This window comes from Gopherus evgoodei, chromosome 6, assembly GCF_007399415.2.
Source record: "Gopherus evgoodei ecotype Sinaloan lineage chromosome 6, rGopEvg1_v1.p, whole genome shotgun sequence".
In the NCBI taxonomy this organism is placed as follows: Eukaryota; Metazoa; Chordata; order Testudines; family Testudinidae; genus Gopherus; species Gopherus evgoodei.
This window is the reverse complement of record NC_044327.1, coordinates 84,684,657-84,707,578: the sequence shown is the minus strand read 5'-3', so window position 1 is coordinate 84,707,578 and position 22,922 is coordinate 84,684,657. Positions and strand designations below refer to the sequence as shown.

The 22,922-nt window shown below is 41.6% G+C and overlaps 1 protein-coding gene across 1 annotated transcript in view; it reads right to left on the bottom strand.

Annotated features, from left to right (window-relative positions):
* The window catches only part of ACOT12 (acyl-CoA thioesterase 12), a 39,493-nt gene extending 16,909 nt beyond the window's left edge, over positions 1–22,584 (bottom strand). The window contains exons 1-6 of the mRNA XM_030567901.1: positions 22,449–22,584; positions 18,412–18,481; positions 13,679–13,739; positions 12,498–12,599; positions 9,780–9,924; positions 2,926–3,082 (exon numbers count right to left, since the gene is read on the bottom strand). Coding sequence (XP_030423761.1) covers positions 2,926–3,082; positions 9,780–9,924; positions 12,498–12,599; positions 13,679–13,739; positions 18,412–18,481; positions 22,449–22,584 — 671 coding nt within the window. The remainder of the gene's footprint in view (positions 1–2,925; positions 3,083–9,779; positions 9,925–12,497; positions 12,600–13,678; positions 13,740–18,411; positions 18,482–22,448) is intronic.
* Positions 22,585–22,922: the final 338 nt, after the last annotated feature.

The window sequence follows — 22,922 nt, the reverse complement described above, 5'->3', positions numbered from 1 at the left end:
CTTGTTATAAACCTCATATCGGGCCAGATTATGAACACCTTACTCTCATTCATTCAATAGTACCTTATTTCTTAAAGAGACCCCTCACTTCAACAGGGCTACTTTTGGAGTAAGATATTGTTTAGTGTGAGTAAAGAGTTCACAATCTGGTCCTATTCAAGTTAATGAAACTTGCTCAGTGCCAAAGACAATGTACCTATGTAAGAACTTCAGTCCATACATCCTTTTTACTTCTGATGGTTTCTTCACATTTATCAGAAAGTAATATAGTTTTGTGCAGTATATGATTATGTGAAACATAAATTAAAAATTCACCCAGCTACAGCCTGCATTAATTTGTAATGATACTAAGGAAATATGCCTTTTGTCTAAAAGTTGCATGCAACAACTGAAGTTGAGTCTTAGAACTGAGTTTCTAAACATGCAAAAAGCCAGTTAGATGAACAACTGGCCATTTGCCCATGCAGAAATCCAAAGTTGAATGCCTAACTTTTAAAAATCAAGGCTTAAAAGTATATTCATTTAATATAAATTCTATTTTTTTTTACCTCATCCTTCCATTCCCCATACCTTTCTGTTGTTTATTACACTCACTAGTCTCTCTTTTCTCAGTTTAGGCCCTGATCCTGAAAACACTTAATCGCATGCATTGCTTTGCTCACCTGAGTTGTCCCATTGGAGCTTCACTGGATTACTTAGAATTGCACTTGTGATTAAATAGTTGCAGGATTGCGATTTTTAAGTTTGTAAATTCCTGTAGGAGGGCTTTTCTATTGTTCTTCACAGCCCTAAACCACACTGGGACCTCTAGGTGCTGATGCAGGATAATTAATAACAACAATTTAATTTATTTCCTGACTCTAAAAGGTCACATTCTGCCCTCATGAATGTGCAGGAAATGCCTGTCGAATTCAGTGAGAAAAGCATACATATATTAGTACAGAATTTCATCTTACACATTTTTAGCCTAGAAATGACACAGTTTTGTAGTAGTTTCAGCTCTTAATTCAATTGCACTCTTTGTAAACTAATGCACCAGTATTGTTAAATGCACACAATTATCTGTTGCTAATTAATTGAATAGAACATCTTTATAATAGACTAATACATTAAATGACTTTGTAATTTCATTAAACATAATTTGATCTTCCTATTTAAAATGCTAAATGTGTATCTCATTTACAACACTCACAGTAAAGATACAACATTACCAAGGGGACAAAAGGATGTGATTTTTTAAAGGGGGATTTTTTTCCTGAATATTAAGATCTATTTTCCAAGAAAAGAAACACCGAATACTTCTATTGGTCATATAAAATATCAGAAAGGACAGCCCTGGTTCAAATGGATTTTCAATTACTGCAGTACTGTCTTTAAGCTGCTCAATTACTTTCACAACTTTTAGAAAGGAGACATAACCTTTTGAAAAACCTTTCTATGGGTGTTTTAAATTTATTCTTCAAATATTGCTTTTTCCCCCTCCCCTCCGCATCCCCTGCTTTTCCCATCTCAGCCTCTGGCCATAGCAACTCTAACTGGTACCTACAAAGGTCAGAGCTAATTGTTGCCTTACAAAAGGTTTGTAGCGAGGGCAGCTATTTCTCGAGCATAAAATACAAGCTCTGTTTCCATCCAGTATTGTCTCTGCCATGAGCTATTATTCCTAAAAGTTTCAACCTGATAAATTATGTTCAATATTCATAGTTCCAGATAAACTATTTAACTTTCAGGTTAGTTGTGTATTGACATAGCCAAGGGAAGCAGAGCCTGATATTTTGGAACAGGTCTTGGGTACACTGGCATAAATGAGGAGTAATGAAGTCAATGGAGTTACACACTGATGTAAAATAAGTGCGTTTTCTAATTTTAATAAAATGAGCTGTTTATCTAAGAACTATAGAGAATCTCATTGGTGCAACTAACTGGCTACGAATCAAAATTATGTGAATAAGGAAAAGGAACGGCATTTAATTATTAAAGTAAAAAACAAACACATTGCTAGCATCCCTGCAATGAAGTAGGTCAGGTGGTGTGTGAGGGGAATTCTGATAGAAATTCAGGCCTCACATACAGAGAAGCTTTGTTTGTGTGGGAGACCAGTGTCAAGGCTGAGGTGATGACCCCCCAACCTAAAGGAGAAGGCAGAGCAGCTGCTCACTTGGGCCATAGCCACTAATGAACCTACAGGGTGTAGCAATAAAGCTTTGCACTTTTCATCTGTAGATCTCAAAGCACTTCACAAAGGATGCTGGGGAAGCATTATTGCTCCCATTTTACAGATGTGGGAACTGAGAGACAGAGACGTTAAGTGACCTACCAAAGATAATATAGTGAGTCAATGGCTAGAAGAGAACTCCCATGCCAGTGCCCATCCACACTTCCTGGTAGTGGCTCTCATATTGTTCAGACCCATTGGCCACACTCGAGTTCATCTCTGCTATGCATAGGGAGCTGCAGACTGTCCTTGAGCAGCCGCTCTGTTTTATGATTTCATTGATGCTGGGCCAGAGGATTTTACCATATACAGAAAGATATTCTTGTGGTCAAGGCTCTACACTAGCCATCAGGATCTGGGTTCTATTTCTAGCTCTGCTATCGACTTGCTTTGAAGCCTCAAGCAAATCATATAATCTCTCTGTCCCTCAGTTCGCCATCTGTAAAGAGGAGATAGCAACATTTCTCAGCAGTGTTTCAAGCACTCAGATGTTCTGGAAATAAGCGCCATAGAAAAGCCAGTATATAAATATGTAGATATCCCCTGCACCTCAACAGAGAGAGAGCACAATACAGTTTATTTTCACTTCTCATTTGTAACTAACCTCTGTGATGATCTTAACATTAAAATGGTGGATATGGAGTACTTTTGATTTTCCACACAGCATGTCTTTTCAGAATCATATAGGAAGCCATCAGATAGAAAAGTACCTTGCTGAAATAGTAGCTACTGTCTCCACCCATGCCATAATCTGGCCACCAAATGTATTTCCATGATGGTTTGCATGAGAAGGTAGGACAAGTTCAATGCTCTGCACATGGGTTAGATCAGTTGAAATAGTATCTTCCTCTGTATCACTTACATTATCTGAAACATGGTAACAATACATTAATGGGATAGTTAAGTGAGTAGAGTTATTAGCTGTCCCAAGAGGGGAATATACCCTTTCCCCATCACTGTGGGGATCTATCGGCTTTTGGTACAATTGAAAAAAATGTCTGTAGGGAGAAAGAAACCCACACCAGGGAGTGCCTGAAGCCAAAAGCCTGCTGCTTCTTTCAATAATAGCAAGAGCCTGACGCTCTGCCAAGGTGCAAGGGCACCATAGCCTCTTGTCTGCCAAGGAAGCAGAATGGAGAGAAACAGAACACCCTGGTGACAGAACAAATTCTGTTTGGAGGGATGAGAAGACAGCCTTCATACAAAACCTATGTTAAAAGCACACGTTCAGGAATCAGACAGCTATGCAGCTCTTCTAATTGAAAATGTAGGCAACCTATGTATGCCAGTAAATTTTCATTATTACTCTTGCTTGCTCTACTTAATCTGCAATGTGTTTTATAAGTAAGTAAAATGTATTATATATTTTTGTTATAAATGTCTTGCAGTACTAAAAATCACTATACATGTAGATTCAAGGTTGTAGAAAATTATTGTATCGTGTTATACTGTATTACTTGCGAAATAGTGTGTGTTCATTAAATACTGTATTATAGTGAATAGCCATGCACTGGAGGCAGAATTAGGGTTGTGTGCACAACATTAACTTTCCCAATTCATCTTTCAAGTGTTTAACCATACAACCTTAGCATTCTCTTATTGAAACTATTTCAATGGACTTACACGTGTATTTTCACCATATGTAAACATACTCATAAATATTCATATTATACAAGGTCTAATTAAGAATCTAGAGATAAACTGAACTCTTGTGTAACTCAGTGAAGGTACATCAGGGATGAATTTGGCCTCCAGCATCTTGTGTGTTATGACTTAAAGGTCGCAGTCTTTTAGGGCTCAAGTCAGCAAGGTACTCAAGCATATGCATAACTTTAAGGATGTGAGTTGTCTTACTGAAGTCACTGCTTAAAGTTACGTGTGTGCTAAGTACCTTGCTGAATCAGGGCCTTGCCTGTGAGGTGTTCTGAATTTTAAAAAAAGAGTCTTTATATTTTCAGTTACATCTTGATATAATAGCTTCAAGTATCAGATGTGTCAGTCATTTCAAGCATGCACCAACACCTGCACCACAGGATTTCATAAGACACGAATTATGTCTTTGGCTTCTGCCCTAGAAAACTGTCGTTTACGATCATCAAATAGCCATTTGGATGTCTGATTACCTTGCACTTTGGACCTACTTAAGGAGTTGTATAACTTGCATTCACAAGACAAACTTCATTTTCTTGCTTGATGTATTTTGTATGTATTTGAAAGCTAACAATCTTCACATATACTAATCTCATTTTTGATCCTATTTTACTTTCTATATGTCACTGGTGATGTTGAACTGGTGTGTGCAATTGTAGAAAATATCTAGACAATTTCCCTAATGCAGCTAGGGCCATGGAAACTGAATGTTAACACTCTCTGATTGCTGTTTGGGGGTCTTAGTTTTCTATCAGAAAGGTATCACCATGACAATATAAAGTGTCCATCCTGAGTCTTCACAGCCCAATTAAATTGTGAAGGCCGGTATTATATTTATAATAGATGGTGTTTTTCTCTGTAGATCATTTATTTGTGACTGAAGTTCATAAACAGAGATGTGTACTTCATACTGTAAATACTAGAAAGTTTCTTAAACATCTGTGAATAATTTCAGGTTTTTGAAAGGGAATACAGTGCCTTCGATTCATGTAATTTCAGGACAGAGATAAGTCTGGGAAATGAAGGCAAATCTAGATGAAGAAAGAAACCAGTTAGGCTTCAGTTTTTCCTTTTGGTCACATGAGCGCTCTGCACTTTTCCTGCCAGGATTTAGATTATCACTCTGAAGAATTTTTCTTCTGTTTCTTGAGAGCAATCTCCTCACATGCACATAGTTCCTATTGATTTCTTGGAAAGCTATAGGCATCAAGCCAAATGGATTTCTCCTCCTATGTGTCTCTTAATTGGTACTATTGGACTTTATTTCTCCATTGCAAAATTCAGCTTGAAGTATGAATGAATTCTATAAAACCCTTAAAAAAAACCCAACCCCAAACCTGTAAAGTAAGAGTACATCTACACAAGGGGTTTAAGCCAAAGTGCTTTTATGAGCCTCAGGTAACTCGCTGTATTCAAGTTATCCCAACAGTATGCACACAGAATGCCTATTCTGTTTTCAATCTGCATCGTGAACATATGGAAGCAGCTTTCTGCAAACTAAGGGCATAGCATTCTCTGGGGATAGCCCATGGTCCGTTGCTTTGCAGCTGAGCATTGTATGTCCTGGGATTGTTTCCATTGTGAATTGTGGGAAGCCATGTTGGTTCACATTTTTTTAAATCCCATATTTTCGCTATCTCTGCCCCATTGTCTGGAACTGTTTATAGTTGCTGTCAGCCAGCATAGACACACCAATGCTGTGAGCCGCTGTGGTGGCAGGCATGAATATGCACAGGATGCTTGGGCTGTATTACGACACTCAGAGCCAGATGAATTCTGCATTGGACTTAGAATAATAGAAGCATAGACTATCAGGGTTGGGAGGGACCTCAGGAGGTCATCTAGTCCAACCCCCTGCTCAGAGCAGGACCAATCCCCAACTAAATCATCCCAGTCAGGGCTTTGTCAAGCCTGACCTTAAAAACCTCTAAGGAAGGAGATTCCACCACCTCCCTAGGTAACCCATTCCAGTGCTTCATCACCCTTCTAGTGAAAAAGTTTTTCCTAATATCCAACCTAAACCTCCCCCACTGCAACTTGAGACCATTACTCCTTGTTCTGTCATCTGGTACCACCGAGAACAGTCTAGATCCATCATCTTTGGAACCCCTTTCAAGTAGTTGAAAGCAACTATCAAATCCCCCCTCATTCTTCTCTTCTGCAGACTTAACAATCCCAGTTTCCTCAGCCTTTCCTCATAAGTCATATGCTCCAGCCCCCTAATCATTTTTGTTGCCCTCCGCTGGCCTCTTTCCAATTTTTCCAAATCCTTCTGGTAGTGTGGGGCCCAAAACTGGACACAGTACTCCAGATGAGGCCTCACCAATGTCAAATAGAGAGGAATGATCAAGTCCCTTGATCTGCTGGCAATACACCTACTTATACAGACCAAAATGCCGTTAGCCTTCTTGGCAACAAGGGCACACAGTCGACTCATATCCAGCTTCTCATCCACTGTAACCCCTAGGTCCTTTTCTGCAAAATTGCTGCCTAGCCATTCAGCCCCTAGGCTGTAGCAGTGCATGGGATTCTTCCGTCCTAAGTGCAGGACTCTGCACTTGTCCTTGTTGAACCTCATCAGGTTTTTTTTGGCCCAATCCTCTAATTTTTCTAGGTCCCTCTGTATCCTAAACCTACCCTCCAGCGTATCTACCATTCCTCCCAGTTTAGTGTCATCTGCAAACTTGCTGAGGCTGCAGTCCACACCATCATCCAGATCACTAATGAAGATATTGAACAAAACCGGCCCCAGGACCCGACCCTTGGGGCACTCTGCTTGATACCGGCTGCCAGCTAGACATGGAGCCATTGATCACTACCCGTTGAGCCCGATGATTTAGCCAGCTTTCTATCCACCTGTCTCACCACCAAGCGAATGATGTGGGAGCAATAGAATATTCTACGGCAGCAGCAGGATAATCTACAGTGGTGGCAGCAGGATGAGGCAGAAGAATAGGACGATGCGAAGCTGTTGAAACAAGAGGACCAGTTTCTGAATCACCAACAAGCATTCAGTACTATTTGGGACCCAGGAAACCAGTGTAGATTGATGGGAGAAGATCATTTGGCAGAGCTGAGATGACCAGCACTAGCAAGAGAACTTCAGGATGGGAAGGGCCCAGGACATTACTGATGGCTTTGCACATCTGGCATTCCCAAGCAATATGGGGCAACTGATGGAACCCATGTGCCTATCATTTGTCTCCCCCACCAGAGCACAGAATTCATAACAGAAAGGGGTATTGGAGCACCATACAGAATGGTGGTCCAGTGTGCTTTTGGCCTTTGAAAGGCAGATGGTGCTGTTTATGGAATAGGTTGGAAGCAATAGGCTAAAAATGTTCCAACCATAATATCTGCATGTTGTGTTCTGCACAATATTGCTGAGTGCAAGGGGAAAGCCTTAATGTTGGGTGGAAGAAGCCAAGGGGTGGAGATTTGCTCAGAGGTTTGAACAGCCAGCAAGATGTCCCACAGAAAACATAAATACTGAGAGGAATGTTGCCAGTGATGCCTACTGTTTGTATTCTGAGTCAGAGGCTTGCACATATGGTGAGGTGGAGTGGACTGGGATGCAGCCACACTTTTCCTGGCCACTGCAACACCGTCCTTGGCCACTGCCTCGATCTTCTGGAAGAGATGCATTTCTTTCTCCTTCTGGGTCCTCATGTACAGCCTCTACCTCCTAGCCAGCCTGGTTTTCCCCTGTGATTCTGCCATTCTGACATCCTGTCCCACGTCTTCCTTTTTCTGTCTTTCAGGTTGGCCAGCCTGTCAGCAGTACACAGAGACCCTGTCCTTGATGGTCTGGCAGTTGCAGGTGCTGTGATTGTGAAAGTAGGGGGAAAAAACACTTGTTTATTGTTTGTGTCACAGACAAGTCATGACAGCTTTTTTTAGTAGGTATATGTGACTTTATCTCCCGCTGAGACTCTTCTCATTTTGGAGGGAACCTCAGAGATGGTAAGTGATGTGAATGTATGGAAGGTAAGATAGCTGCTTACATGCTGCTTGCCAGAAGCTGGGAATGAGCGACAGGGCATGGATGATTACCTGTTCTGTTCATTCCCTCTGGGGCACTTGGCACTGGCCACTGACAGGATACTGGGCTAGACAGACCTTTCGTCTGACCCAGTAGGGCCATTCTTACATTCTTATGAAGATGTTGAATGCATTTGGATTTCAGTCTACTGTGTCTGCTTTCATGCTGTTAGGGATGGGATGAGTGGTTTGTTCCAGGTTTGTTTTTGCAGTTTTGTTTGGATGCACCTCTACGGGAGTAGAGATTTAAAGGGAGGTTCTTGGAGGGGGGGATCTGAATAGTAATTCCTTCTGTATGACCATTAGGCTGTCCTTACTCTTGATAATGTTACACTGAGGCAGGTGACTAGGAGGCAGAGATTGGTCTTATTCAAAAGGCAGAGGGCAGATCAGAGAAATACTTTGTGAAGTTATTCACCAGGATGATCCCCCCAGGAGTGCTGCAGGAATGAAGGGCCTTGAAAACTATATTGGGGGGGGATGTACAAAATGAAACAAAATCGAGCTATTTCTCAGTGTTAAGTTCAGCTATGTTTCCCCTGCAGACATGGAGAAAGTCTAGAGAAAAACAGATAGAATCCTGCAATAACTGTCAACTAGAATTCATGTTACAGAGCATTTGTACCTCAGTGAAGAATAGTATTTTTTGTGCCTTCATCAGGCATGCAGTGTGTGTTTATACCTCATGAAAACTACAAAAACAAACCAAATTTCTTTTCCTGTAAGCCCTGTTTCAATAAACTGTTGAATTTTGCAGAAATGAATGCTTTCAGTGTTTGAATCTGCTGCTGGAGGGGAGCAGAGAGGCACAGGGTACATTCTGTGATTGCACCATGCTGGTGGGTACCATTGTGAAACAGAACAGAGAGACTGGGAGGAAGGCAGGGGCTCTTAGCTCACATCAGCCAACAATAATAATAAATAATACATTGTAAAGATAGCTGCTTACATACTGTAGTTCCCTCCAGGGAATCTGACTCTTCAGTCCCGGACTGGGTTTCTGGATGGGTCTTGGGCTCAGCCAATGGAAGGGTCCATTATAGCAAGGCAGGACTGGGGCTCACTTTCCAGCTGCTCATCATCAGGCTCCTGAGGCACAAAAAGATCCTGGCTCTCAGGGGGCATCCTCCTGCTCAGCCTCCAATGGGTCAAGCCAGTCATCCTTGGTTGGGGGGAAGAGCGTGGGCAGCATCTTGGACGGGTTGTACTATAACTGTATAGAATCATGTCCAGTTCATCAAAAAATGGTCAGGTCACATGTCTTCTAACAGATTGTCTCCTCTTATCCCTCATTCCAATGCACTTTTTTCTGAGCTTCTTGTTCTTTATCCAGCACTGGTCAGCATCCTAGTCATGACCCCTTTAGGACATCTGCTTTGCAATGTCCACACAAAGGTCCTAACTCCTGTGGCACACCACAGGAGCTTCCTGCGCTGACACTAATTCTAACTAATTCAATTTGAAGTATGGCTAGTCCACTTTGCAAGAGTTCCCAATAAACACAGAGTTAATTCACAGTAATGGTTTGCATCGTCTGTATGCAAGGTTTCCAAACCAGATTAACTCAATTTGATCCAGTTTTAAACCCCCCATGTAGGCAAACCCTAAGTGAAAAGTAAATGTGAAACAAGGATCAACTCACATTTTGGCCCTGATCCTGCAACCTTACATCTGGAATCCCTGCAGGACAGAAGGACAGAGAGAACCACCACAGAGATTTGCTGTCCTCCAAATCCCTCGCAAACCTGGCCCTTGCTAGCCCCTGGAGTCTTATCCTCAAAGGTTTTTATATGGTTTTGTCCCTAGTCTGAATTGGTTGCTTTTTGTTCCCCTCTATTTGCCCATAATTACTGGTTGTGTCTGCTTTACTGACCACAGTGACGATCTTCCATATTACTCTCTTGCATTAGGGTCTCAAAGACACGTTCATGGTCCAGTCGGATTCTTCTTCTCTCAATAGCCAGACTATGTTCCAGATGATCTTGTGGAGACTGCAGCTTGACTGGTTTTAAGTTAACCTACACAAATGAAAAGAAGCTCTCATATGATTGTACAATCATATCTAAGTGTGCTCTGAACTGCACTTTGAGCCAATGCCATTTAAAAAGTACGCTAGCATCAGTATCCTCTAGAACTCTTTACTGTAATTTCTGCAGTACAGCAAGTCATATTACTACAAATATGGAAAGACCTAAAGTTCAAGGGATTATGCAATATCTAGGTTTTCACTTTTAGTCCTGAGCCATTTGCCAAAATTCAACGACAAGGTGTTTTTGTTTTGAGAAACTAAAAATACAAGAAAATCACCAAACCCTATTTTGTTTTAAATGCTTCACAGAAAACACAACTGGAAATGCATTTTCAAATTAGTCTGAGGAGTTTATATTGCGTGTTGTGTCCCAAGCGTGCATTTGCACCCCTGCCACTACTTGCACTCGCATATGCTCCTTTGAAAATGCCATAGCAACACAGTTTTACAGGCTGTTTTCCCAACACTCTTCTTCTGCATGTGAAGCCCTTCTGCCCTAAGTGTATTTCCCCTTTCACACACCAAGCATGTGTAAATTCCATTTATGCCTGGCCCTATGGGTAGAATTGGTCAGTTTAGTGGCACAAACTCTTTGAAAATCTAGCCCGTTGGCTTTTGAACAATGTTATCTAAATAAGGGACAGACAAAAACAGCTGAGTTGCAAGGAACAGTTGCTCTCTGTATCCAGATCTATTCTCTGGTCCCTTCCACCTAGGCCCAGAAGCTTCAACAAGAACAGAGCCAACACCCTGCTGCTTCATGTGGGTGACAGTGGTTCCACTGTACCTCCACCCCAAATCCTCTTGTTGACTTAGAGGCTTAGACTTCAAGACTTTGTCAGAGAATCTGGTGTGTTTCTAGACACTAGACACTACATATGGTCAAAACCACCTCTCCCTGGACCTACTGTCAGCAGAGCATGGGGCTACACCAGTTTTCCCCACTTCATGTTCTCTCTCTCAGCCTTGCACTCTCCCTTTCTAAACAACTCTGCCACGTTTTCCTGGAGGGATGTTAGTATCACCAATCCTTGCTAACAGTTCTCTGCCTTTGATTCTTTTCTCAAACCAGCTCCTTTCTTCCACTTCCATCCCTGCTCAGAATCTTGCAATTTTTTCTTAAAACAAGATTGCCCTTCCTCCCAGCAGAGTGAGGTAGTCATAGGGTTACCATATGTCTGCGGTTTCCCGGACATTGCCTCTTTTTTGCTCCTCTGCCTTCTGTCGGGGTGGATTTTTCAAATAAGAGGCAATGTCCAGGTTTTTTGTGGGGCAGATGTTACAACTCAGAAATTGGTCCCTCCCCTGCATCGACATCTGACTAGTCCCTCACAGCTGCCAGATCCTATGCTCCCAGCCCTGGGGAGCGGGAGAGTCCCTGAGGGAGGTGCTGACTGACGGCTGTCACTCTGTCCTGGGTCTGAGCCAGACCCAGCAGTGACACTGTCCCCTACCTCAAGAATGAGAACATAAGTACCTCCTCCAGCACCCCCAGGGTCCTGCTCCGGCACACACACCCCCAGATTTGACACTGCCCCCTATCTCAAGAATGAGAACATAGGTACCCCTCCTACACCCCCCAAATACCACTCCCAGTACACATACACACTTCTTCCAGCACCCCCCAGGTTCCTGTTCCAATACCCCCTCCCGCCAGGTTCTCACTCCAGCACCCCCCAGATACCACTTCCAATACACATACACACCTCTCCCAGCACCCCCCAGGTACTCCCTCCAGCACCTCTCAAATACCCTCCAATACACACACACACACACACACACACACACCCTTCCAGCACTCCCCAACTGTAGCCACTCCCAGCTCCCCCCTACAGCAGTGTCCTCTTTTGGGGAAACTTAAACATGGTAACCCTAGGTCATCATTCTCCCCTCTCCCCAAACTTGTCTACAAAGCAACAACAACAAAAGTCTAATAAATAAGTGGGGTTTTAAAAATGTATAAAAAGTTATAGTTTGCTCCAAATGCTGAAATTCTGATGGATTTTGAACTGAGGTGTCAAATTATCCTGCTTGAATGGCTGCCCACTGAAGCTGATCTTAGTTAATCATCACCAGTTTCATCCTGAAATGACCCATTTGGAATGTTGAGTTAAAGATGCATGAGCTAAGGGGTTAGGCACAGGATCAAGCCAATAATAAATAATAATACAGAGCATTTATATAGTACTTTAATGTTCAAACATTAAACAATTAATTTAGCCTCTAATCTTTCTCAGGCAGGTTTCATTTTATGTTTGGAAATATCTGTTTTACCAACTCTCTCAGTAAAGTTGGGATAAAGATGCCAATTCTAGTAAGGAAGAACTTGCAAAAATTAAAAAGTAAGGACCTATAAAGTGGCAGAAAAATAGTCCGTCATGAGGCCACAGAGAAGGTTTTTAAAATCTTCTTACAGCCTGGACTTCACATTATTTTTCTGCCCTGAGGTGAAATGAGTGGCTAATATCATTTGTTTTTTTGTCAGTTTCACAATAATCAAACAAGAGATATTTCACAAAAATCTCTTTCCATGCCAGAATTTTTCTGAATTAAATGAGATACCTTTTCATCACCAACTGGTCTTATTACATATGTAGAGAAAGCCACACTAATAAGTTTCTGAACACTAGTCAAGATATCCTGTACTGTAACCTTGACACCAACCTAAAAAGAAAAAGAAAGTTACCACATTGTTAATTTCTAGATAAGACATCAAGTCACAACACTTGCAGAATTAAACGTTGTCTTGAGCTTACATCTTAAAGGAGCAGAGTGCACAGACTTTTCACTATGGCCCTAGTATCACCAATACACTTCATGAATATTTAAAACCATGGCAACATATCTGTAAATGGAGGCTTAGCAGCTCCTCTAAAAATAGTACAGAGATTTACATTTGGCTCTATGAACTATTACTTCCATTTACTTATGTGCCATTTCAGTACTCTGCTTGAATCTTTAGAAGCAGTAGGACTTGCATCAGCAAAAATCTGTACAAGTCTATAAAACACAATGTGAAGCGAATGACTAGTGAAATACTTTACTAGTTCATCTGAAACAGACATGACATGCTTCAAGTCTTTGGTCTTTAGGATTTTTAGAACACTTTGAAATACATTCTCCCATTGATGCATTCACATCACTCCCATTAAAGCTAATGGAAATAGCGTAGGGGCACAGAGAGGAGAAAAGACTACTTGAGGTTCAGTTCTGATTTCAGGTAAGTGACTGAGCAATGCATTGCCATGTCTTTTACAGCACAAGCAATAAGTGGCATTTACACATCTGAGATAAGGATCTTTGTATCACGTATTTCAAAAAACATTAAGAAATCCACCTATTCTGTGAGCCTTTCCAGCCATGGACCCTGATCCAAAGCCTATTGAGGTCAATGGGCCTTGGAGTGGGCTAATATTGATTATCTACCCCACTTTGTATTTTGTTTTGTATTACGCTTGCTAATGCTTTTAGAATGTAACTTCTTCAGGGGACCTTATGTTAGTCTGGCATAGCTCACTCATAGGACAGCAATGTGCTACAGAAATATAAAAATAATTTAGGTGCAGTTGTTTCATATGAGGATGATGCACATTATTTAAGAGTCTTCATTAAGCCCCTTCTGAAATTAACAATAATAAAGCTACAGTGGTAGAATCTTGTTCCATTATCTTTCTCCTCCAGCCTCTCTGTGCAGCAATTTGTTAAAGAAATAATTATAAAAATGAGAAATTAATATCACTTACTTCCATGCTAGTAGTGAATGCTCGGTTTACCTTTGCTTTGATGATGATAATTTGTCCAACTCTGTTAAGACAAGTGTCCTCTCATTAAGTTGCACAATTATTACATGAACTGCACTGTGATCCAAAACCCACTGAAGTCAACAGGGGTGCTTCCATTGACTCCAATGGGCTTTGGGTCAGGCTGTATAAACATTTGTCATTTCAGTGATCCATCTATGTAACGTAAGGGAATACCACCAATGGTAAGCAATATTACATGCCAATGCACTTTTTACTGATAATGCACAAGGCCAGTATATTATGCGCAACAACAACAAGTATTTAATTGTAGAAGTTCTTCTCAAATCAAACTTTACTGGAAACTTCAATAAAGAAGCTGCTGAACCAAACTGGAGTTATTCAGAAAATTGTATAGAGTTAATAAGAGGGTACCTTTATATTAGAGATATACCTACATGCACTGTTATGCCATTATACACCAATCTCAAGTCCAGTCAGAAACTTTAGACTGGATTCCATTTTTAAGTATGCAGGCACATATGCTTGTGAGGTTTGTTAAATCAGTGAGTGTACATATATGCACAATTGCACAGGTGGGTACTGGTATCTCATTTCTCAAGCTATGCATAGGCTGATAGGGCAAAATTCACTTTCTTCCCCACAAACAAACCCAAAGCAGGTTCTGTTCTGTGATGCCCTGGGAATGCACTCTCCAAATTGTGGACAGGGCCAGGGCTGCAGCATGCCTACTCTGTGGGTGATATTCCAACAGAGAACCTTAAATAGCAAATACTGTCTTTTCACTTTGTTAGATCCTCAGTGAATGTAAACTGGCATAGTTCCATTGACTTCAATGGTGCTATGCTGATTTACATCATCTGAGGATCTAGCCCAAAGTATGCAATGGTGCATAAACATGCTACAGTGGGCCAATCCTCAGCTTTAGTAAATCAACCTAATTCCATTGAAGTCAATGGAGCTAGATGCATTTACACTACAGAAGGATCTGGCCCAGTGTGTTTATTAATTAAAGTTGGAAGAAATGGTAAAGGGAGCAAATTTGTTTAGGTTAAACTAAGGCTCTTCTTAAATTAATCATCTCACTTCTAGTCTTTTGGAAAATCATTCTAATGGAAAATTCTCAGCCAGCTCTAGAAACAATGAAGATGGTGGCCATCTTTGCTGGGGACAGCATCACTTTCATCTGCAAAGGCCTAAGGAAGACAATAGCCATCTTGCTAAGAGCTGCCTGTTGCTTTATTGCTACTGACAGTGATGAGAGATGGCAGCCATTTTGGATAAGAGCAAAACTTCACATGATTGAAGGAAGAAATCAGAAATTCATGAGTACCCTTATGACAACTAAATATTGTGAATGTTAAGAACATTGTTGACTACTTTGGTCTGTTTCTAATAATACCAATAAGGAGACTTTTTAAAACTATGATTTTTATCTTGACAGTGTGCCTTTAAAGTCTGAAAAGCTTTTGCTTAAGAGACCATAAAAGGATGCTTCATCCAGGAAACTGACAAGAAATTCTATTTCTAAATGATAACTCTATTTTTCCCCTCAGTGAAATTTCTCTCTATTATAAACATAATTTCAAACTATTTTGCTGATTTCATAATATTTATATTCTAATCTGAGGATCTTTTGGGACATCAGAAAGGGCCAAATTCTTCACTGGCAAAAAAACTGAGGAAATTGTGTCTGTGTGGAAGGCAAATATAAGACCTTGAGTAGGTGCTAGTCCTGCTCTCTATACTGCTTCTCAGCAGTTGACTGAAGTATGGCTCTACAATCACTCTGAGTCCTGCAACTAGGCAGAATTTATGTGGGTCAAAATAGCCACTGAGTACTAGAATTTGGGAACCAGGATGGGCGCAAAGCAGGTTTTTCCAGAACCACTCCCAATCTCATTCATGTCACACCTTCCTCTCCTACTTATGCACTCTGGCACAACCCTGGAGAAACCAAAGGACTGGTCAGGTGTGTGTGTCCCAGGCAGAAATTTGCATAAACTGAATTTGGGTGTCCTGCACAAAACTCCTCTGCTTCTCCTACTGTACAGCACAGGCCAATGCAGGCTTGCCTCCTGATTGCTTCTGATTTTCTGGTTCTCTCTCATCCAGCTAAAATGAAGAGGTTCAAGTTGGTTGCCCTTCCCTTTCCCAAAATGGCGGAAAGACTAGTGTTCAGTCATTTTAGAGGCCAATTTCTGAAATGATATCACAGGCTAATTCCATGACATTTTTAGAAGCAGTGAAATCATCCTCACTATGTTAGTTTTTTTAATATGCTTTCCAGGTAGATTTCTTAAATTTCCTGTCCAGACATCGGAGGTCACAGCATTTCTAGTGATCTGATTTGTGGGGTGTCTATCAGGCAGATTTTGCAATATAAAAGGTTGTTAGAAAGGTGGGGAAAGAAGAAATGAATTGCCTTCTCCTTTGGTCCCACTCTCAGAATCGGATATATGATATATGATGGTCCCACTTTCAGAATGGGATATATGATATATGAGTTACAAAGCTTGCCTCAGACAGAGGGCCTCTGAAACAATGGGTCTCCAAGAAGCTGCCTCTCCTTCGGATGGCCCTGGGCATTTGAATGGATATTCAAGAACACTGATCATAGAACACTGCATTTTCATTGACTGAAACATTTTTAAATGTACCAGACTGAGAGCTTTTGGTGGAGATACATGGTCAATAAAAGAATTTAAATCTGATTATTTTAAATCAGAGAGTGCTCATGCTATTACTATGAACTCACACAGTGTAAAAAGACAAAGAGCAGGAATTCATTCTTTCTCTTGGCATAAAACTAACTTTCCCAGTATACAGTTTAAGTTGCAGAAGTAGTCACAGAATATATACCTCTTCCCAAAAGATTTGGTAGGCTAATGTAAGTGAATGAAACATTAAAGCAGGAAACACTATACACTATAATCAAGGTTAAAGGGGATAGTTATTAATTATATGAGAAGTTTAACTCAATCTTCTTAATTATACATGTTCAGCACCTCACATGGTAAGCACTACTCCACTCAGGATGTTAAAGGTGCTCTATGGCTGAAACACAGTTAAAATATTTAGGGTCTAATTCTGCTCTCAGTTACAAGAGTGAAAATTCCATTGAAGTCCATGAGGGTGGCATCCCTGTACCTGAGAGAAAAATGTGACGCTTAGTTCGTCAGTAGAACCTTTTGATCACAACTTTCCAGAGAAGTCTTTCCATTAGAAGGCAAAATGGAAAAGTCTGTAGTTGGGAAGAGGACTCTTGAGACTGGCTTTGTGCGGGAAGTCAAGGACCTCTTAGGTCTCTTCCATGTGGCAATGTTTATGCACATCTCTTATCAATCTTAATCCTGTCCTTAGGTGAATGTGGGTTTAGAAGGCCCGATATTCAGCACTATGAGTGTACAAATGTGTGCTTATTCTGAATGTACAATTGCCAATAGTTACTGCAATTACACCACTTCTGCAATCTTGCTGACAATTACCCAGCTGTATGTACAATTGTGATAATTGCAAACTTCGCTACAAGGATTGCATCAAGTGGCACATACAGTCTGCCAGGCTGGACTTAACGACATGGGAGGATATGGCCCATGACAGGTGAGCTTGGCACTCCACTACAAAGGGAACAGAACGAGTAACAGAATATTATCATGCCACCTTGGCCAACAGTAGGAGGGAATGTATACACCAACTTGGCCTGGCACATCTCCTGAATCCTACATGTGAAAACTGATTTCTAGTTATAGTCATACTCAAATACAAGCAACAGTCATTATTATTATTATACAGCTCTGAAAACAGGGCCCATTCCATATATCCTGCTTTCTAAGAATTCACTATCACAACTCAGCACTTACAAGATGTCAGCGTTCCAAGGGTTAATCTTTTTTTTTTTAACCTAGCTACATCCAAAAGTATATTTTTGTCCCGGCTCAGTGCACTAGTGGTGCAGTGGGCCAGACTCTTATAATGCAGTAGCAAATTTGCTTTCTATCTTTTTTTAAAATGGGAGTGAATCAGAACAAGAACAATGCCTTTTAAAAAAATAAACAATCGAAGAGTTAATGGATGTTTCCCATCGTTAATATCAACTGCAAACAGTTGGCACTTACAGTGCAAGGGTTTAGGCTTAAGAAATCTTAGTTCCCTGGCTAAGAAACAGTTAAAGCAGAAGTGAAAGATTTTTTAAGCCTTGCACTATCCTGTGGATTCACTAAACATAGCTTGCAAATATAAAATTCCTCTTTTATGCCTTTCTGCTACATGGATAATTTTTGTAACTAGCTGAGGAACATATGAAAAGAAAAGAAAGAAATTGAAAGAGAGTTTGCACCTATCAAAAATTCACACAGCGACTATAATTGAATGTATTCCTCATTCAAAAAGGAATAAACAATGGCTCGTAGTATTCATTTTAACCAGGGGCAAAGGTCTTTGGGCCTTAAGTTTCTGACCTGTTTTCTAGTTTATAGGGTCAAAAGTAACTACAGTTTATTTTAGACTTTGTGAAATTGATCTTTGCCTTCCAGCAAATGGGCAAGTTAAGCCCAAGCACGGTTGGCAAATTTCTAGTATGAACTCTGTGCCTGTAGGGAAATCATTGAACCACTATCTCAGATTTTATATGCCTTGGTTAATCTCTGTTAAATAGAAAAGAAAAAGAGGACTCTAAACTGATAAGGCTTGATAATTACTATACCGGGTTCTACCTGGCAGTCTCTTCAAATTGTATGTCATCCACTGACGCTGTCACACAGGATACACCAGCATGTTTTTCAGCTTCAAAGATAGAAAGAGAAGATGCAAAAGTTACTACACTAGATACACTGCTGCATAGCAGCACCCAAGCCCATGCTCCCTATGCCAAGGGACTGTAAGAGGTGGTTGTATAGGAGTCACCGTGGAAGCACTTTATCACTGAAGGATTCCCCTATGGACGTGCTATATCACTCAAGAGGGAATTTTCAGGTGGTAGGATCTACCGGCTTTATAGCCATTTAGAGCTGCCAGAAGCAGCAAAAAGCAGCTGGAGGAAGGTGGCCCTGGTATTGGAAAAAGGACAACTTAAGGGATTTAAATCACATTTTTATTTAAGCTGTTTTTCCTTCTTGTTTGGCTTAACATCCTGGTGCCCCTCAGGCACTTTTTCCCCTTTAAAGCAATTCTTCAAGCAGCAATCAATTAAAATAAGCTCCACTTGCTTTTCTCCTGAAGATAAATAAAGCTCTACCCATGCACTAGCTGCTATGACCGTGTGGGTGCAGATATGTCACAGTCTTGAGTTTTCTTTTTGATTTTAAGAAACCAAATCTGCAGTGGCAAAAATTCCATTGAAATTCACTGTCACTCAGAGGGCCTGCACAGGTCCCTATGCATTACTTAAACCAAGTGTTATTGGCTTAGTGAGTCCTCTGTGCAGGGATGAATTTAATCCTAAATGCTTGTGATTTTTGTCTGGGTCAGGATTCAAGAACTAGGTTCGTTGTATATTACTGCTTGAAGGACATCATTCTCCTATCACCCCTGCTCCAACCTACCGATTCCCTCCCTCAAAAAAGTGTATGTTGGTATACAGCTATAGCTCATGGTAATATCAAGACAAGTACATGATAAACCTATGTAATCATGTGACCTTATACTTTTAACATTTGTTCTTCCTTACTTTATTCTCACAACTGTTTGTTGTTTTCATTTGTGTGAGTTTTGTTTGATATTTAAATAATAACAGATTTGTCTGTGAACTTCTGGTTTGTAAAATCAAAAATAATAATATTAACATTAATGAGGAAGGCTAGTTTGAGAAGGAAAACAACTCCTTTGCTCTTACAGCATTAGAACGTGAAATCTATCTCCATTATATAAATTAATAAATTGTGTGTGTGTTAGGATTACTTCTCTGATATTAATGAACAGTATTCCAGTAAGAGTCACTAATAGGGACAACAAAGAGGGGAGAAAAGTTAATATAGGGGCAAATCCTCATCTGATGTAAATTAACATATCATATGATAAATTATATCAGTTGAGGCCCTGACAATTCAAAGTAGGAAGTTAATCTAACAGCCCTTCTTAGATTAGGCTTTTGCCTGTTAAAATAAGTAGTACTTGATACACCAGGTTTAAGGGTAGAATACATAGCTCCGAATGACTATTTTTCTTAGAAGAAATAAAAAGCATGTTTATGAATAGCAAACAGTTGCAGACCTAGAGCTGCATACCTTCAGAGTACTATGCAGGACAAATTCTCCAGCACCCTCACATCTTTCTATATATGAATAGTAGATTATATAAAGCTGTTAAATCACTAATTGTTGCAAATATCTACACAGTGGTAATACTACAGTATATGGAGATGCTGTTCAGACATAAGATATCTGCTAATCTCCTCAACGCTTATTATGGACTATTTGCTAATATATACAGTACAACCTGTAAATGAAGTTCATGGACAGCAGAGATGGCGAAGAGTTGAATTTGCTTAAGATTTTAAATGTAGCATTATCAATTTAGCTAAGTTTTCAAACTGCAAACATGCATGGGTATATTGTATATACATACATATTCTGTATACTGTAGTTTGATTATGGGCAACTCTATTCCAAATGGAAATCAATGCATTTAAAATTGTAAAGACAGAAACAGAACCTTCTTATCTCAGTTTTCATTCTGTCTCATATCTTTCCACTTGTTAATCCCCTTTTTCTACTTAAATTGGACGACTTCATTTTTCTGTAATACTCTTGACAATTCTAACCTATCTATGGCATTTCTAAAGGCAGTACTTATATTATATGTAGGCAGAGTTCCCGGCAAATGGGTTTTCTCTGTCTCTCAGTTTTGACTGTACTCCACTAGTGCTTTTGTCTCCTTTCTTCCCATTTTTTCTCTTGTCTATTTCCTTCATCATTTTCTCTCTACTGTTGCTGTCTTCTCTTCACCTTTTCCAGAATCCTCTACCGACTCAGGGCTACCCAGAGTGGGCTCGGGCCCTGGTGAAAAAAAAAAATTTGCTTCCATTCCCTCGCAAGGGCAGACTGGCTAAACAGGGCTGACTAAGCTGGGCAAGCCGGGCCCTCGGCCCCCTTCTGGACCACTGAGCCCCAGTAATTTGTACTGGTTTCCCCCCACATCATTGACTCTGTACCTGTTCATCACGTTGTAATCCTCCTCTCCTTCCCCTATATGTCCTTTTCCCCAAGTTGTTACTTTCCTTTCTTTTGATCCCATGATTTTCCGTCTCTTGTTACTGCTCTATGACATCAAACAGTTTAATTTTAAGGGGTAATGAAATCCGTAGGGGTTATTTTAGTTGAATAATAATCCACTCCTAACTGCTGACATGAGTGAATCTTCCTACAGGACCTCTTTCAGTAGTCTGTAGTGGGTTGACATTTCTTGTAAGCCTTTCTGGCATTACATTGCCACTTCAGTCACAAGGTGCACAAGATTGCCTATTAAAGAGGGAGGGCAAGAGAGGGTTTCATATGTTGGCTGGAGCCACCCTTGAAAAAGAGAGAATTGGCGGATCTGGAACATATCCACCAGGATTTAGCAAATTATGTACAAGGGCAGTAAACTGATATCACACAATTAAAAGAAAACAAAAATACCTGTAAACATAGTATCTATAATGAGCTCTTTACTGTGTGAAATAGCATTCTACAGTAAGTGGTAGAAGCCCAGTGCTTGGGACTTTCAAATGTGAAGAGGACAAAACACTATCAAATGGACTGATGGGAAAACCTGATATGATCTAAACCTCTATTCCACTTCTCATTCTAAGGTTTAATCGAGCAATTTTCATTCTGCTCCTTTCCCATAATACAAGAAACAGTGAGACATTGTGAAATTAAGAGGCTACAATTTAAAAAATTGGTCAGAAGAAATATTTTTTTCCACGCAAATTACAATTCACTTGTGGAATATATGGCTCCAGGGAATCGCTGAGATGAAGAGTTTGGCACGAATTTTAAAAGAATTAGATATGTATATGAACAACCAGAACTTTTGCAGCTGAAATATCGAGTTCATATAGTTAACAATGGCTCTCAGTGCTCATGAGCCAGGTCCAAAAATATTCACTTGATTGTAAATTTAGGAACTGTCTCTGTCCCTTCCACTAATATAGCTGTGTATAACTGGCCTAATGCAACATATCCCCACTGCCACACACACCTTCTGAACCATCAAGTGTAAGCCACCCACTACCAGAGGCAAGATATTGAAGAGGATGAACTAGCTCCCAGCACAGCAACTCCAAGGATAAGTGGCTAACGAATCCAAAGGATGGGCTCCTTCCCTCACGGCAACAACAACGCTCTCCAGCCCGAGCCACTACCTCTGGGAGGGGGAGGAGGCTGCAGCCTGGCTGGACAACGGGCTCCCAGGAAGCCAAGCTGGCTCCTGTTGCTGGTTTAACAAGAGCCCCCGGCAGGCCACGCCCTTAGCGGGGCTCTCAGCTCCCAGGCAGGGCCAAGCCCAGCAGACACTGGAGTCCGCATCTCTGATGAGTCTCGCTGGGCTGGCGGGACCGCGCGCGAGTGGTTAGAAGAGGCAGGCGCTAGAAGTCAGGACTCCTGGGTCCCTTGCCTGCTGCTCCCTCGATTTGCCTTGGGAAGGTCTCGTGCCTCAGTTTCCCCCCTGCCGCCCCTGTTCAGCCCGGTGTCCGGCTCAGCGCCTCCCCCGCCGGGAGCTGGCTGCTGGCGGGCCGCTAGAGGGCTGAGCGCGCGGTACGCCGGCCCCTGACCTGCCAGGCAGGCGGTGGTGTCGATCCGCTTGAGGAGCTGGCCGGCGCTGAGCTCCCCGCGGTGCGCGGCGTGCGCGGGGTAGATGGGCTGGCACATGAGCACCTGGCCGCTGCTCTGCCCCTCGGCAGGCTCCATGGCTCCGGCGGGGCGGCTGCTCCCTCCCGGGCTTCCCGCCGCAGGCAGACAGCGCCGGCAGAGCCCGGCTTCCTCCTCCTCTTCCCGGCGCCGCTCGCACAGGGACCGTCCTGTCCCGTGCTCCGGGCGAGCTGCTCCCGCGGTGCTGAGACTCAAAGGGCAGCCGGTGCCCTGCGCTTTGCTCTCAGCTCAGCCGCCTCCTCCTTCGCCCCCCACTGCCCGGGAAAGTACTTCAACCCCAGGCGCAGGCTGCCCGCCCTGAGCCGCCTCCGAGCAGCCGGGGGGAGGGAGGCGGTAGGTGCATCTCAGCTGTCCATGCAAAGGATGGGGACTGGGGT